We start from the raw sequence: 18121 nt of genomic DNA, 5'->3' as shown, positions 1-18121 counted from the left end.
TCCAAGCCCCAAAATTCATTAATGAGACCATATCAAGTAAGAGTCAAGACTGATTAATACATAAAATCAAGGTGTAGATATTTTAGGTAAAAGCAAAGTTCTGGGATTATACTCATATCAAGTCTATAAAGACATTTTTTTTAATGCTTATTTATTTTTGAGAGAGAAAGACAGAGCAAGAGTGGGGGAGGGGCAGAGAGAGAGGGAGACACAGAACCGGAAGCAGGTTCCAGGCTCTCAGCTGTCAGCACAGAGCCTGACACGGGGCTTGAACTTGTGAACTGCGAGATCATGACCTGAGCCGAAGTCGGACGCTCAACTGACTAAGCCACCCAGGTGCCCCTAAAGACATTTTTTTATGTATTTTGCTATTAATAATTAAGAAACTATTTTTATTTTTAATCATTCTCAAAAAAAATGTAAATCCAAATCTAGAAATTAGTTAGTACTGGCATGTAATAGATATTCATTTTATGCTATCCTGAGGACTCAGGGAAACATGCACTACCTCCATTCTCATGATTTCTAACTTTTTCTCCTCCAAAGATATTTTTAAATATGGAAGTTTTAGAGATTATTTTTCTAGAGAAATTCCTCTACTCTGTGCCAAATGGTTTTGAAATATTCATCATTTCTCTCTGACGATGAACTATGTGGTATTGCTTCTGCTTTGAAAAACAAAGGAAAAATGTGTTTACAGTTTCACTTTGAGACTCTCTAGAGAGAATTCTTGTAACGGTGAATGGTAAATACATTTTAAACAAAAAGTTGGTTCAAAACTAGAAACAGATAGCAATACCCCACTTGATTCATGGGCCACCAAAGTGTTTGGAGAATCAGTTGATAGAATTTTCAGTGTTTTGATCAACTATGAAAGTGGGTTAGTCCCAGCTGATAATGTATCATGACTGGTGTGTTTTGAACCTGCCACGCATATTCCCACTTGTGAAGCCTTCACGTTGCTCAGCAGGTTTTGAATAATTGTCAGCCTTTTCCTAATAGATACAGGAACTGACAATATTGATTATTTTGGGGTTCTTTGGCTTCCTTAAAAGATACTCATGAAGTCTAGTTCTTCTCTTTTAAATGACTGCAACTCTATTGAGTTTTCTATTTGCGTTGCTGTTGCAATCATGTGCCTACCCAGGAATTGTATTCAGATACATTCCAATGGGCTGCGGATAAATTCTTTGACCCATTGTCAGTCTGTCCAGGTCAGATCCCCTTGTTAAGGTAACTCACAATAAATAAATAGGCAGGAACCTTTCTGGCTGCAATTGATAGGAGCCAAATGAGCTAATTTAGGCAAAAGGGGATTTTACTGGAGGGATTGGGGTGTCTTACAGCTAAATAGCCTGAAAGAGAAGCTAGGGAGCAGCTGTGTCCCAAGGACAACTGGAAACAGGGACACAGCTGGGACTCATGCCCTCCGCCTTGCCTCTCTATGCGCTCCCTTCATTCCCTTTTGCTGCAGATCGAATTTCTCCAGCCATGGGGTACACAGCCTCTGGGCTCTGCCGACCCATATGGCTCACCTCTCTGGTGAGCTGAAGGCCCCTTTGTGAAAAGAAAAAGACACTCCTTTTCCCTGAATGCAGCCCTCTACCAGGGCCCAAGGCTCGGTCAGCACAAACAAGTGAGATTTCAGCCCAAACTCAGCTCTTGGCCTGGGCGCCGTTGCCTGGGGTACAAAATGAATCTAGTTCCCCAGCACGGATCTAATTTCTCATAGCCTCTATATTTTTGTGATGTGTTTATGCTTCCCTTGGAAGTCCCCCACCTCCTTTTGCTCAGTGCCCAGCCATTCCTATCTTTAGGTGTCTCTTCTCTTCCTAAGATGGGGGCAACAGAGTGGCAGCCTGCTTTCCTCAACAAAGGGCTTACGTGAATTAAAAGGGATTATGCTTTGAAGGGGGAAACTAGCCTCTAATCACCCAGAGAAGGACACAGTGGCCCGAGACAGAGGTGCTCTGAGCAGTGTTGTATGTCTATTGCTGTCCCTCCATAAACCGAGGGCTTGGAGTGATCTCCTGTTCGTGTGGCCACCACCATGGGCTTTGTGAGACAGATCCAGCTTTTGCTCTGGAAGAACTGGACCCTGAGGAAAAGGCAAAAGGTAAGAAGGGCAGTCTGTGGTCTCAAAGTGAGGTGGAGAGCAAAGAAACAGTGGAGAGGGTGAGGTGGGGGTGGGGTGGGGAAGGTGAGAGGTCGGTGGGCTCCTTGCCATTTAGCACGGAAGTAACAGCTGGCTGCTCTGTGAACCTCTCTGACAAGCGTCCTTCATAGGAAGACATGTTTCTTTGTCCAGAGATGGGCCCTTTCCTCCTGCAGCCCAGCACGGCCAATTGTAGTCTTCTTTTGCCCTCCCTGCATGTGAATCCACGGCCTGCCCATCCCTTCCCCCACCCCCTGGTGTTGAAACCTGCCCTTCCAGTCCACAAGCCCTTTGAGCATCCATACTCTGCTGTGTGGGAAGATCCTAAGCCCTGAAGAACAGGCTCAAAGGAAAACAACACTCCAAGAGCTTTCCAGACCAATGATACTGTATTCATTGATTCTATGAGTCACACTGGCTTTTCACACTTTCACATTTCTGACATTGGGTGCAGCGTATGGTCACACCTTAACTGGACACATTTGTTTCTTAGTGTGCAAGAAGTAACATTGCGCCTTACAATTGATGGTGTCTTAGATTCAATGAGATACAACTGCTTATCACCCAGCCGGGATTTTCACTGAGCCCTTTTAGTGAAAGGGGCTGATACGGGGCTGGGCTGGACCAGGGATGTAAAAGAAAAAGACACAGATTATACCCTGGACTCACTTCCAGTCTGGCTGGGGAAACCTGAAGGGTGTTTTGAGACCACGAGCAATAAAAGGTAGGACAGGCCAGATATCCCCTGAGAAGTGTAGGCAAGAGCCACAGGGGATCAGAGGACCCCAAGGGTATACATGCAAATGCCAACTGGCTTCTATTTTTTTTTTCTGGAAAGGGGTGAAGTAAATAGGTAACTATAAAGAAATATGCACTTTGCTATAGCCTTGCAGTCTTGGAAACGTCAAATGACTAAAGATGCTGGGGGAGGAAGGAAGAAGGAAGGACCCAGGGGTGGATAGAGCTGAGATTAGACAGACTGGAGGCAGGCAAGGCAGGGAGACTTTGGAAGGAGGACGGGGAGGAAGAAGAGAATGGATTTGTTCCAAGCCTCGATTTGAGATGGGTATATGCAGGCAGGACAGGGTTTTCCTGGGTGTTGGAAAAAATGTTAGGGAAGAAGGGGGCCATCTGGTAGAACATCTGAAGGCCTGTGATTGTCTTGGTCAGGGTTCAGTCAGAGAAAATCTGGAATGTAAAAAGGTGTTAGCTAAGTACAGAGCTGCTACCCACGTGGGTGGAAGAGAGCAAGGTATCATAGAGGCAGCAATTGCAGGACACAGCTCCCACCCCCAGTGCTGAGGGAACCAAAGGAAGGACGTGGAATTGGTAGCACTTGGAAACACTGAGAAGATGCTGGCAGAGCTGTAACTCAGACCTGTGAGGAAGGGGCACAATGAGGCTGCTCCTGGGGTCCCCTGCCCAGAGGAACCCTGGCTGGTGGGTGGGTTTGGAGCAGAGGGACAATAGCTTAATAACTAGCCCAAAGGGAGCAAGCAGCAAAGGAGACAGTCCAACCATGTGCACAGGTGGTCGGTCCTTTCTGCCGTGTGTGGCTTGGATAGGACTTAGGGAGGCTGCAGAGGGAAGCCAAGGTAGGATCCCCTCATATTTGGGAAACACCACTCTCCTCAGGCTGCTTTCCTCTGTCAAAGCAACTCTGATTTTCCAAAGTGTTGAAGTCAGTTGTTGCCCTCAGGAGCCAAGTGCTAACAGTAATCAGAGACTCAGTCCCTGGCTTCCAAGAACTTCCCTTCCAGAATGAAAATAGACAAAAGTTAAGCAAGATTCACTATTTTTTTTAATTTTTTTAACCTTTATTTATTATTGAGAGACAGAGAGACAGACCGTGAACAGGGGAGGGGCAGAGAGAAAGGGAGACATAGAATCTGAAGCAAGCTCCAGGCTCTGAGCTGTCAGCACAGAGCCCGACGTGGGGCTTGAACTCATGAACCTCGAGATCATGACCTGAGCCAAAGTTGGATGCTTAACCGGCTGAACCACCCAGGCGCCCCAAGACTCACTATTTTTTTAAGTTTATTTATTTTTTGAGAGACAGTGCACACTAGAGAGAGAGAGGGAGACAAAGAATCACAAGCAGGCTCCTCACTGCCAGTGCAGAGCCTGATGCAGGGCTCGAACACATGAAACATGAGATCATGACCTGAGCTGAAATGGAGAGTCGGACGCTTAACTGACTGAGCCACCCAGGTGCCCCAAACAAGATTCACTATTAAATGCATTTATTTATTAATGTGTTCCTTGAATCAACCAGTACTTATTAATCAGTAGGCACTGTGCCAGGTGCTGGGTACGCAATGGCAAACAAGACAAGCATGGTCTTTGTCCACAAGATGTTCACCATCTGTGGAATGCCAAGGAAAACCCAATCAGCAACTGTTTTCTTTATCTCGTTTCCTGAAGAAATTAAGAATATCACTTAATTCTACTCGCAATGTGCTCTTTGTGGCCTTCAGACAATATGCTTGAGGACTTTACCTGCTGAAATGATTCTATTTCTGTGTCAGGCATGCTGCTATTACAGAGAACGACCCTATTTTTAAAGACGGGATTTGGCTCAGAGTCCCTCACAACCTCCGCTCCCTTTCCCTGATGTTGGTGGGTGTCCCCTGTTCGGGGACTCTGTCTTTCTCATGGTGTTCTCCGCAGAGGAACACCTGGCCAGCCTCTCTGTGGTGAGATAGGACCAGCTGGGCTGAGAACCTTGGCTGGGGGAATCTCCTAAGACTAGACCCATTCTGGGCTGACATTCATTTGGTGTCATCCCGATGGCCTGGAATTTGAGACCTCTGCCTGGTATGCCTCCAGCCAACGTCCCCACTGCTACCATATTCCAGGAATTTCCAGGATTTCTGAGGAAGATGGGGGCATCTTCCACAGCCCCCTGCAGCCCTGACAGGGGTCTGTGGCTCCTTCCCTAAGCTTTTGGTTCTTCTGGAAGCTTTTGCCTCTACAAATAGTGACTGTAAGGAAAGTACAACACACCTAGCCCTCAACTCAGCTCCCAGGTTTTTACTTGCTCAAACGTCCGTGGTCTTTGGGTGTTTACTATTGTGAGCAACAGCAAAACAGATATCAAATGTCCCCATTCCTCTTCTCCCAACGCCTGAGAGAAGAAGATGAAAATCTTTAGATCCGGGCATTCCTCCCACCCCTTTTTAAAAATTTTCTTCCTCCGTTAACATGTATCAAGTATTACCAAGTACCTGGCACTGTAGTGTCACTCAGCTCCATGGGAGAGATACCACTGGTGTCTCCACAGGTACTGATGAGGTCAATGAGGCTTCAGAGGTTAGTGACGGGTGGGACTGGTCCTGGGACTTCAGGACAGGCAGATATGGCTGTGACCCCACACTGTGGTCATGGAGACCACAAAGATAGGGTGGCCATCTAATTTATTATCCAAACTGGGGCAGTTCTGAAAGTGAAAGGAGGTACTAGGAGCAATGGTACCAGGGCAATAAATGGAAACTAACACTTAACCTGGCAAACTGGGCTGTATGATCACCCTATACATCCAGCACAGCCCAGTGACTCAGACACAGCCCCTGCTCTCATGGAATTTGGAGCCCGGTGGGAGCTCACACCTGCACAAAATTACCGACAGAATAGTGCGTGCAACAGTGGAGTAGAAGGAAGTGTGCGGTGGGAGGTGAGGATGAGCTCTGGGCGCTCAGAAGAGAAATGGGGTTTGGAGAGCGTGAGAGAAGACTTCTCAAGGCTGGCCCTAGAACATGCACTTCCAATGACGAGAGCTCTCCCCACTGCCCCGGACAAATAAACACCCGCCCGTATCTGCTACGGGCCAGGCACTGTGCCAGGTTTATAAAGATCACTGGGTGTGTCTCCTGCCCCTGAGAGCTCCCGGTGCAAGTCCTCCTTGGTGTCCTCCCCTTGTCCCAGCTTCCATGTCAGAGCAGGATGTTTGGGGAGGCCTGAGGACTCATGAGAGTAGGGGGGTTATTATGACCTGGGCACCTGCTAGGCCTGTGGCCTTTGGTTCCAGGCCCAGCAATAGGCAAGGAGAACCTGGCAGGTGCAGGGAGGGTGGGCAGCTCGCTGCAAGCCCGCCCAGGTCCCAGGGTGGATTCATCCAGGCTAAGAATCCTGGCTGGGTTGTTGGTGCAGAAGGGAGAATCAAGCAGTTCATTTCAAGCCTTGGCTACCCACCTTTAAATTGGAAACAGACTAGGAGGGAAGGAAATCTAGCTGGCGGAGATTTAAAACAACAAGCACAATTCTGCCCTTCCTTGCAACCCCTCCTCCCCCATGTAGACTGAGCTATAAAGAGAGGGGGAGGGGAAGAAAAAAAAAAGGAGAGAAAGAGAGAGAGAACAAGGAAATACCAGTTAGGGAAAAAAAAAAAAATTTCCACCGGCCCCTTCTGAGCCTTGGCTGGGCTTAATTAAAGTTACAGACATGTTTAAAGGGAAAGGGTGGGGGGAGTCAGAGCCGCCTTCAAAACATGTTTTTAATTACGCTGTGGAATTTCTCCCTGGGGTATGCCTGCGCACAGTTGAGCATCAAGGACAAGGATGCCGCTTTGGGGTGGGGATGCTGAGCATGACTGGGGCGGGGACCATGGGGAGAGGTTGTTGTGAGGACCTGCCCGTCTGGAAAAGAATTGCCAGTGGTCTTTGTGCAGGAGGGAGTGTGAAATGCGGCCCCTCCAAGACAAACGTCGCAGAGTTAGAACAATAGCACTGACCTCTCAACAGACGTTTTTCATTTACCAAGCACTACCTGTGCTGGTGGTTCTCAGACCCAGCTGCACAATCGGAATTACCTGAGAAGTGTTAAAAACAAACAAACAAAAACCAACCTGATGTCCGGTGTAATTGATGTGGGGCACAGCCTGAGCTCCCCACCTGATTCCAGCTGGCAGCCACCTGGGACCTGCCTTGAAAGAAGGTGGTCAAGAGGGGGTGGGGGGCAGACAACAGCAGCCCTAACTCAGAGATACGGTGGAGAGGAACACCTGCAGAGCCACACTAGTCCTAGGCCAGGCAAAGAATGAAGGAGGAAAAGGAGAATTCTGATCTGGTCTCCCACTTGGGGTGGGGGTGGGGGGATGGGGGACTTCAAATCACAATGTCCTGCAAAGACCGGATACTTCAAAAATACAAGAAGGAGTGAGTGAGGAGAGGAGAGAACGTGTGTGACAAACACTGGAAGGGATGTGTGTGTGTGCTAGCTTGGGTTCGGGAATTTTATCCACGGACGGGTAGGCCAGGCTGGCCCATCCCTCCCCTGGTGCAAGCCTCTCTAAGAGATGGAGCAGGGGACAGTGGGTGGTCAGTAACTCAAGAAGCCCATGTTTCCAAACCAGCAAATGAACAGTTCTGAATCCAGAAAGGGAGAAAGAGAGGGAACCTGAATGTGAGTGGAGGGCAGACCTAAGACCTCACAGGTAAAAAGTAAATGAGATCTCTTTGCTCTTTAGCCTTTATAATGTGCTGTGACCTACAGCATCCCTGTGATCTCTGTGAAAGTGAGGGTCAATAATAAATGATATGTGTCTATTGAATGTTACCTTGTACCCGATTCTGCTCTAGGTGTTTCACATTCACTTCCTCCTCTCATCCACTCTGGGCGGGGGGGTGGGGAGGCCCTGGTATCAGCCCCCATTTTACAGATGAAGTCCTGAGACATGGAGAGATTGAATGGGTTACCCAAAGTCATACAGCTAATAGGGAGCAGAGCTGGATAAAAACCTCAGTACTGACACTCTCAACTCTTAGTGTATGCTGAAGGACGAAACGGTCTCATTTCACAGATGAGAAAACTGAGATTCAGTGATGAAACAAGCCCCAAAGTGATTCTTATCCCAGATCTTCCCATTCCCAAATGTCTCACATACCAGACTACTCCGGATAGACATTGCTACGTGGAAGGAAGCTGACTGACTTGGAAGAAAGCCAAGGTTGCAAGCAATTGTCTTAAGGGGAAGAGTCTGATGTGTGGAATCTGGGCTAGTTGTCACGCTTCCTTGGTGAAGACACCAGGAACAACTTCCGGTTTCATTGCTTGTACTTGTCACTCACATGGTTATCTTGCCAGACTTGCTTCCTGATCTTACTCATTGACAGAAGGACCTAGGATAGAAGGCATGGAGCCAGTGTACAGAATATGCCTCGGGGGGTGCAGTTTGTTAAATCTGCAAAGTTTTGGTGACTTGAGCCTCTGTGTCACCTCCACCTCCTTCAGGAACCTCCTAGACCAGTCTCAGCAAAGGTTCGTTCATTCCATACTTATGGGGCACCTATTATGAAGCTGGCCCTGTGTCGGGTGTGGAATCAAAGTAGTGACAAGGATAGACACGGCCCCTGCCCTTAGGAAGCTCGCAACCAGTGAGGGTTCCATTTCCATGAAGGAGTAAGGACTCTGATTTACAATGAGTGATAAGGGGAGTGCAGGGTACTGTGGGAACAGCTGTGCTGGGGAGGGTGTTAACAGTGAGATAGGGTCCCTGGGGAAGAGGCTCAATCCCCTCCTCCTTTGGTTTGCTTGCCCTAGGGGAACTGCCAACATTCCAATGGTTATCCAATGGGGTCAGTCTTTGTAACACTGGATGGGAATTGGCCAATTTCGATGCTTTGCCATCTTATAGAAAAATGTGTACAGGGAGCCCTGAAAAGTGAGTGTCTTAAGGAAAATTTATATCATATATAATAATATTTTAGTGTGTTTCCTTTAACATATCTTCCCTAGACATATTTTGAATAAAACATTGAGTAAAAAGTTACAACCTTGAGGCACCTGGGTGGCTCAATTGGTTGAGCATCTGACTCTTGATTTCGGTTCAGGTCATGATCTCAGGGTTCATGAGACAGAACTCCAAGTCAGGTTCTGGGCTCTGCACAAACCACAGAACCTGCTTGGGATTCTCCCTCTCCCTCTCTCTCTGCCCCCCACCACTTGTGGGCCCATGCACACCCAAGTGCACTCTCTGTCTCAAAATAAACTTAAAAAAATAAGTTCCAACTGCAACCACCTGCCCTATGCATGTTTTGTTTTTTCTTCAATGCATTATCCTTTCCCCTGCACTGATTTATGTTACAATTTGCAATAGTTCCATAGCCAGCATACTCTACTAGCAGGAAAGGAACAAATATTCACTGAGTACCTGTTGTGGTGTCTATCACTTTGCTGAGCACTTATGTACATTTCTTTGAAAGGAACGGCAAACGGTCAGGGCACCTGGGTGGCTCAGTTGGTTAAGTGTCCAATTCTTGGTTTCAGCTCAGGTCATGATGTCATGGTTTATGAGTTTGAGCCCTGAGTTGGGCTCCACACGCTGCCAGTGTGGAACCTGCTTGGGACTCTCTCTCTCTCTCTCTCTCTCTCTCTGCCCCTTCCTTGGTCTTTCTTGCTCTCTCATTCTCTCTCTCAAAACAAATAAACTTAAAAAAAAAAGAAGAAGAAGAAAGGAATGACAAAGGGCCAAAGACCATGCAAATGACCCCTAGCTGATCTATATATATTTAAGTCTCTATTCTTAGCCATCAGCAAAAGTTCTCCTTCAGATCTTAGGAGTTTCCTTCCTAAGGTCTCTGGAGTGGGGGTTGGGTAGAATTGCTATTCCATTTCCCCAATTCACATGCCCCCTCCTCTTCTTCCCTCCCACAATCCCACACCTGCAACAGAATATGACTGTGCAATGCCACAGAATATGGCTGAAACAACCAATTGCTTCTTCCTTTGGAGTCAAGTCCTTAAACTCTAATTGAACCTATATTTTAGTAATGGCTTTCAACCGTGTGTTGTTAGCAGCAGCCAGAATTGTAAAAACTCCAATAGTATGCCCTGCTTTCTTCCTTTAAGCAACAAGAAATTGTGGAAGGAAAGATGTCAGTAAACACAGATTTTTATTGACCTTGCTATGGATCACAGTACTTCGGAGTCATTTGCTCATTCATTCAGTGACCTCATATGCAAGGTCATTCATTGGCGATACACACGAGGTCTAGTGTGCACTAGAAGAAGGCAGGGCAGTGGAGAGATGCAGAAAGAGCACTGGTTCTGGAGACAGGAGGCTGGATTCTGGTTCAGATGTTGTCACTGCTATTCTGACACTACACAGGTCACCTGCCCTCTCTGAGCCTCATCTGCAGAATGAGAGGTTATAATGAAATCTTTGCTACCCGAAGCATTATCATTACCTGGGAGCTTGTTAGACATGTGAGATCCTGGTAGGCCTCTACAGAACAGAGTCTGTATTCACATGCACAGTGACATCTGAAAAGTACTGAAACACCCATCTTGGTCCTTGCTGAAAATCTTTGTTAATGCAGTTTCCTAAAATAGAGGCAGAGCAGAACCCAAATGGACAAAAAGTCTTACTGGTCTAATATGTCAGGATAGAGGTAATGAGGGAGAGGCGACAAAAGGAGGAAGTCCTTTAGGAAATAGACCACAACCAAACCCTATTGCACAGATAGGTGCTGATTTGTGTGTCTTATCTGGGTGTGTTTCCAGTAATGTCTTAGCATCACTCTTCCTTCTTTTTGTTTTGTTTTTCCAGATTCGCTTTGTGGTGGAACTTGTATGGCCTTTATCTTTATTTCTGCTCTTGATCTGGTTAAGGAATGTCAACCCACTCTACAGCCAACATGAATGTAAGCATAATGGAGGGCGGTAGCCCTGGCCAGCCTGGAGGTCCAATCCTTTCGTTTAGGAAAGCCTTGGGGGCTAAGGGTGCCAGATTGGATCTACTTATCATTTCATGCCTACAGTGCAAAAAACAGAGATTCATTAGCATCATACAAACTAATATTTTAATCCTACATCTTTGCAAATACTTGTATGTAGTTACTGAAGAATTGTGAAATTAGTTTTTGTTTCTGCCGGTTCTTTTCTTTTTTTCCCTATACCTAAACTCTTACTGGTTTTAAAAGCAGATTATAAATGAGTTTATTTTGGAGACCAGTCTAGGGATATGTTATATACGGTGCTAGAGAAAAATGAGAAGGGATGTTGTACAGCCACATGTAGTCATATATTATTTCTTGGATCTCAGAGGTACCTTGGGACATGGAATGAGCCTGTGAGTGCCTCTTTTATACTATGTCATGGTTTCCAGCCAGGATGACATCTTCTCCCTCTGAGCAGCTGACGTGCAGACCTCAGGAGTAATACAAAGCTTCTCAGTCCTCTATTCTTGTTTTTTACTGTATTGTTCATGAGTTTTAAGCCTCAAGTTCTGGGTCAGTTTCCTGTGCATCAAACTCTTGCTTACACCCCAAGGAGCCCATAACCTGCAACCTTCTTGCATGCTTGGGGTAGGTGCTCATAAGAACATAAGGAATAGATGAACCTCCTTTCCTCCTAAAGTGTCAGCAACACTGTGGAGCCAACTCGAGCTAACATCCCTCCACCATCCCTCCTCTGTTCCCATCCACACTTCCCTCCGTACCTCTACTAGAACATTTGTCTGTCTCCCCACTACACTGGGAGCTTGAGAGGAGAGAGCCTGTCTCTGGTACTCAGCATAGGGCCTGACATCTATTAGAGGCTCCTGCTTCTTAAATGTTGATGAATGAAGGAAAACACCAGAGGGGCCAGGATCCTTCCTGCAGAGGCCCCAGCAACTAGAACCAGCATCCCATGTGATTCCCAAGACTAACTCCTTGTCTTCATTTCCTGTCCTCAAGGCCATTTTCCCAACAAGGCGATGCCCTCAGCAGGAATGTTGCCGTGGCTTCAGGGGATGTTCTGCAATGTGAACAATCCTTGTTTTCAAAGTCCCACCCCGGGAGAATCTCCTGGAATTGTGTCAAACTATAACGACTCCATGTAAGTGTTGAGATTCCCCCGAATCTTGAGAGCACTGGTTCTTAACCTGAGGAGCTAACAACCCTTCTGAGAAACAGATGAAAACCCCTATGCCCCCAAAATGGACACACACATAAAATATTACATTGTGCATATGATTTGGGGGGAGTCGTGGACTCCAGGCTAATGACCTCTCATCTGGGGTCTAATTTCAAGTCAAATCACGTAGAAAGAGAATCTGCCTTTGGAATTCCCTTTCAGAGCAGGAGGTGGGAGAACATAATGTGAACATGTCCTATGGACAGAGGCTCAGGAATGCTCACAGGGTTGTCCTTTACCCACTGAGCTGATCTTCAACTTACATCTGAAGGACACCAACAAGGGGTTGTTGGGAAGTGGGCTTCACTATACTTGTATAACAACACAGGTCAGATGGAAAAGGATATTTGGTTACTCCAGTTCTTTTCCTTAGAGGAGCTCCGGATATAATTCCTCTAGGACAAACCTGTATTTTGACTCAAGAAAAGGAGCACTTGGCAAGTCAGCCCAATGCTCAGAGGTAGCCTTCCCCATTGGGAACAAACGATGGCTGTTTTTGCCCTACAATGGCAGAGTAGAGTAGTTAGAACAGAGACTTATGGCCTGTTAGCCTATAATATGTATCTGTTCGCTAATCCCTGGAATATAGGAAGATAGAAGAGGGAACATCTGTTTTCCTAAGAAAGTCAGGGAGGTGACATTTTAGTTGGGCTCACGTGGTTGCAAACACCACCTGGAGATTTTAACTTGCAGTCTACAACTTCAGCTTGAGTCTCCCTGAGGTACGTGAGAGGAAACACCCACCCATCCATAAAGATCCCATGGGATTATATGGTGGGATCAGGAGAGTTTTGGAGATGCCTCAGTGGAGGCTAGATGGAGCTTTGGTGGACTGGCGCTAGAGGTGTCTATAACCTGAGGGAGTTGGGGAAGAAGGGCGTCAGACTCCAGCTGTACTTAGCATTTGAACCAGGAAATACAGGTTTCACATTTCACACACTTGTTGCAGGTGAAATATTGACTTATTCAAGGTTCTTTTGCTTGCAAGGCACAGAAACCCATTCAAGCAAGCTGAAGCTCTAGAGACAAATATATGATTTGGACACTAGACCTTCTTGCAAAGTCAAGGGAAGCCAAGCAGGCCTCAGGACAAGAACTGGACGGCTGGGGACCAGCTCTCTTCTGTCTGGGCCTACAGGGTTCAGCCCTCTGGCCCTCTCTGGGCATCTACTACATTCACCTCTCTCCATGGACCAATGTCCCTGCTTCTCAAAGCCCAGGCTGGCTCTGTTGTCTAGTTCAGAGCACCTTGCCCTGGCCAATCATAACAGCATCCTTGACTACCATTCAAATTCCTGGGAACATAGCTGATTGGTTCAGCTTCATTTTGCTTGTCCAGTTAGCCATGGGAGAGGGTGTGTGTGTTTGTGTGTGTGTGTGTGTGTGTGTGTGTGCGTGTACACATGCAGGGAGGAACTGGAGATTCAGCATGGCTGTCCCTGCCTATGAATGGCTGGAAGGGCAGGTGTCAGAGAAGTGGCAATGGTTGGAAAGAACTTCCAGTAATATCTTCTAATGTCATCCTGCTTAAGGCTTCTCTGGACAGAAGACACACAGAGCATGGGGTTGAGAGGTGACCCAGCCCTGCCAAAACTAGAAAACGAAACAAATTGCTCACCAACTCTGTCTATTAGCCTATATGTACAACAAAGTTCAAATGTCCTTTTCTCCTTTGGCCTTCACAGTATGACAAGGATACATAATGTAGTAGCTGGGTCAAACATGTGGTATCTTAAAGAACAGCAAGAAGTGTTATTATTATTATGAAAGTGACAACTATGTCTTTCCTGATGAAGCTTTGTCTTTCTTACAGCTTGGCAAGAGTGTTTCGAGATTTTCAAGAACTGCTTATGGATGCACCAGAGAGCCAGCACCTTGGCCATGTTTGGAAAGAACTTCAAACTTTTTCCCAACTCATGGACACCCTCCGGACTCACCCTGAGAGAGTTGCAGGTGTGCTGCTCTTGCGTGTTCTCAACCATCACTTGCCTCATCCATCAGAGAGACAGAAGGCACAGGAAAGAGCAGGGAGATTTGATGGGAAAAGGTACTAGAGGAGGCAGGAAGGAATGGATATAGAGGTGACATGAAGTTCACCTTGGGGAGGACTCCTCTTTCCATCAGCTTCGAAGTTAGGAAATTGAAGAGGGCAGGAAAGTTCTCATTCCAGGTAAGTCTAGAGACAGAAAGGAAAATGCCGAGAGAGGTTGTACTCTGGGAAGTATGGAGCTAGATTAGGTGTGGAAGCAGGAAGAAAGAGGTAAAAGGAAAGGTGTGGAACTGTTTTCATAGAGCACTAGAGAGCAAGCTAGCCAAAGATGTGTGGAAGCAATGTCAAGTAAGGGGCCAGGGAGGTCAGAGTGCATATGTGTATTGTGGCATAAATATATACGATCATTCCATTTCTTCCAGGGATATTCAGCATCCCAGACCCTGAAGCAGAGCAGGTGGATAGGTGGGTGAGACAGGCCTGGGGGGATACAGGGAGGTGCTGCAGAAAGTCCAGGAGGCAAGCGGTTGAGGGCAGTTCCTGGAAGACATGCATCCGGTCCAGGCTGTATAAGGATGGATGATGGGATGCCAGAAGTGCTGAAATGGCTGGGAGGAAATGGGGGTACAAAGGAATAGAGGTCTCTTGAAGTTCCATGATCCTGTTTAAGGACTGGGGAACTGAGCAGGATGGAAGGCTTGGTGACTTCGAAGAGTGAGCTATGTGGATTCAGGATTTCCACAGCAGGCAGGAGCAATGAGAACGAGCCCCTGGGGGTGGCCACGGTGGCCGAAGTAGAGCAGAGGCGAAGGTAGGCGATGGGGAGGTTGAGGGAAAGAGAGGCCAGGCCATTGGGTCACTGAGTTTGTGCAGGCAAATAGAGGAGCCGGGCATCAGGGTAGGAGAGCCACCTGGGCTCTGAAACAGTGAGAGCTGGATATGGCAGAGGCCTGGGCACCAGCTGGAACCCTATCCCCCTTCCCACCTGCCCCCAGGAGAGCAAATGAGCATCAGGGAGGGAGCAAGCCTTGACAGAAATCCAGTCTTGACAGTCCTGCAGGCACAGAAAAGGCTGCCAGTGCGGGAACTGTTAAGGGATGTGGCTCAGAGGCTGGGAAGGAAGAGGTTTGGAGATGCTGGATCATCCTATGTTCCTGGGATAGGGATAGGGGGCAGTGACTCTTGGGATGACCTTAGAGGATGACAGGGACGAGCAAGGGGTCTACCAAGGGGATAGGAGGGGCTAGATAGAACAGCTCCTGCTCAGGGTTCCAAACAAGACGAGCAGGAGAATGGCACACATCAGCCCTCTGGGGCTCCTCACCCATGCAGCTCGACACACAGGTCAGCGTGGGTGGTCACCCCGAGGGCTCCCAGGACTGAGAGAACAGTGACCATACCCTGGGGAGGGCAGTGGAGGCAAGCAGGCGGGCTTCCAGAGCTCAGGACAGTCAGGAGGGGAACGTTCTTTTAGGAGAATTCCCACTGGGCCACCTTCTCCTTCCTCTGCCTATTGGAGCAATGAAGGACAGGGGCATGTTCAGATGCATGTTAAGATTACTTCATTACATTTTAATTCTTTCAAAAATAGTGACACGTGTTCTTTGTGCAGTAACTTTCTACAAACCAGATTACAAACACTACCTTCTTTGCTGCTCTGGATAGAAGAGTTTACTTAGCTCAAGCTAAGTAAGGTGTGAGTAAAATCAACATTTTAATGGTAAGAAAAAAAGGGGGAGAGGCAGCAACCAGAGAACACTTTTGCCCAGGATTAAAGAAGCAGATGAGAACATGGGCTGTCCAACTGCTGGAGTGATTGTCCACCCCATTCATCCAGTGGGATCTGGAAGGAGGCAGACATTTCATTTCGGTATCTGATTGTCAGATGGAGTCCAGCTGGGAGGAAATGTAAAGGAAGTCATTTCAAACCACAATTTCTCTGTGGTCTTTACAGTGTGTATATGAGAACCAAAGTCACTACTTGCTAACCCCAACACGGGGCTACTTTTGAGTTGGCATACAGGTGGTTCCTTCTGCAGGCCTCCAGGCTGTGAGGGAAATTCTCTAATTGAGAGCAGTTTTGGAGGTCTGGGGAGACAGGGTCAGCCAAGGCTGCCCAAAGGAATTTGGGGGCTGGAAGCAAAGATTTCGCGGAACCCCTGACCTTGGTGGCCGTGAGAGGGGACCATCCCCAAAGTCTCTGAAGGAATTCTAGGCCAGGGACTGGGGTCCACCATCAGCATGGCAGACTACTTTAGGGTCCATTCTAGGGTCACTTGAGGACCTTGCTCACTGTGAACATTTGTCCTCAACCCAAAGCTCCATTGGAGGGTAAAGCCTTTGAGAGCGAGGTGGGCGGCTGTCGTTGGTATGTGCTTTTGCCTGTCAGTTCCCAGTCACCTGGGAAAGTATGCCGATGGTTGACCCAGGCGGCCTTTTCTTTTCCTAGCAAACCTGTAGTGCAGCATTCTCAGCAGGGGAGGATTAATGGTAAAACACCAGACATGAAGCCCCCTCCCCTCTCACCCCCAAGCAAGCTCTGTGGTCTCTCAATCATCTTCAAACACCTTCTTCCCATGAGCCCTACACATTCTCCTTGCTTCTCTCCCACCCCAACCCTCAGCTCCCCTCAGCTCCATGGGCCTCAGCATCCCCCTCCCCCAGCCTCTTCCCAGGGAAGAGAACAAGAAGAACCACATTTTAAACAAAATTTATTTTTCTTTCCTCAGGCCCCCAGTTCACATTTCTCCCTCAGGAGTCTGGTAGAGCTTCTGTCTGGTATCAGCCACCTCTTACATTTTGGGCCCCACACTCTCCCTACAGGGTGGCCCCCACCCCTCTGCAGGTGTGTGGAACCAGCACACTCCTGCCCCTTCTCCCTGGGGCCACAGCAACCCAGTCACCTGGGGTGGGGGGGGAATGGCTACCCTCTCCAAGCAAGATATTTGTATGTAAGTTCAGGTGAGTAAGTTAAAGAATAACGAATTGATCAACAGTCAGATGGGGTCCCTAATCTCAGGTGCCGACAATAGGTATTTATTGGGTGCCTCCTGTCACTCCACAGGCATTTATCGAGGCCCTAATTCCATGTCAGGCTCTCATGCTGGGTGTCAGAGAGAGGTGACTTCAAGGGCTTACAGCTGTGTGCCCAGCACGGCTAGGTATGACGAGCATGAAAGCAGGGTCTATAGTCCTCTACTCTCCAGAGATGTGTGTGTGTGTGTGTGTGTGTGTGTGTGTGTGTGTGTTGGGGTGTCACTGAAGCCAGTCTATGACATAATGCTATAGGTGAAGAAGTGATTGGGAGAAAGAACAACTGAGGTGGGGTTCAGGGGAAGGAAGAAAGGAAGCAGAGTTTGGAAGACGACATGACTCACGTTAGCAGGGAAAGGGGAAGGCAAGAATAAAATAGAGCAGCACCTTTCAGACCCCTCCTGCTCCCGGAAGGGTTCCCTTTTGTATTCCAGTTCCCCTGAAGCCTTTGGGCTTTCCCTATGGGGAAGGTGGGGAGACTGGACTCCCTGGTGGCACAATGTCTGAGAGGCTGCTGTGGAGGGGAGTCTCCGGGCCGGGTGCCCCTGACCCAGTTGCATGGGCAGGCCCGTGGCGTTGTCCCACCCTCTTTTAAGAGGCAATCAGCAGCAACCTCAATCTGGACGAGCCCCGCAGGGAGAGGACCGACCTGAAAAACGGAAATGAAGGCTGTCAAGCACTCAGCGGGGCAGGCCTCTAGGTCGCCTGGTGAGGAGACAATGTGGGGGGGGGGTGGGAGAGGATGGGGTGCTGTGGTGTTAGGACCAGGAAGGAGCAGGGGCATTTGATAATTAAAGTTAGTTAAAGAAGCACTAAGAGATAAGTTGTCAACCAGGCTCCCAGGGGAGCTGGGATATAGACAGAGGCATTTTCACGTAACACAGATGCTTTCCCTTGATGTTGAAATGATTTCATAAATATCTGGGCCTATAGCCTTCTTTGGTGGCCAGGGCCTCACGAACTGTGGCAGTGGCCTGCTTGAAGTGTTGGCCCTGGAAGCAGGCAGTGGAGGTGGGTACCCTGGGTGTGAATCCCCCGGAAGGTGTCAG

At 47.9% G+C, this 18121-nt stretch overlaps 1 protein-coding gene across 1 annotated transcript in view; it reads left to right on the top strand.

The window, feature by feature from the left end:
- The first annotated feature begins 2050 nt into the window (after positions 1 to 2050).
- Positions 2051 to 18121, top strand: part of ABCA4 (ATP binding cassette subfamily A member 4) — a 128166-nt gene continuing 112095 nt past the window's right edge. The window contains exons 1-6 of the mRNA XM_032594091.1: positions 2051 to 2116; positions 10701 to 10794; positions 11830 to 11971; positions 13863 to 14002; positions 16359 to 16529; positions 18006 to 18083. Of these exons, the coding sequence (XP_032449982.1) occupies positions 2051 to 2116; positions 10701 to 10794; positions 11830 to 11971; positions 13863 to 14002; positions 16359 to 16529; positions 18006 to 18083 (691 nt within the window). The remainder of the gene's footprint in view (positions 2117 to 10700; positions 10795 to 11829; positions 11972 to 13862; positions 14003 to 16358; positions 16530 to 18005; positions 18084 to 18121) is intronic.

This window comes from Lynx canadensis, chromosome C1, assembly GCF_007474595.2.
Source record: "Lynx canadensis isolate LIC74 chromosome C1, mLynCan4.pri.v2, whole genome shotgun sequence".
NCBI lineage: Eukaryota > Metazoa > Chordata > Mammalia > Carnivora > Felidae > Lynx > Lynx canadensis.
This window is presented reverse-complemented; position numbering and strand designations above follow the sequence as displayed.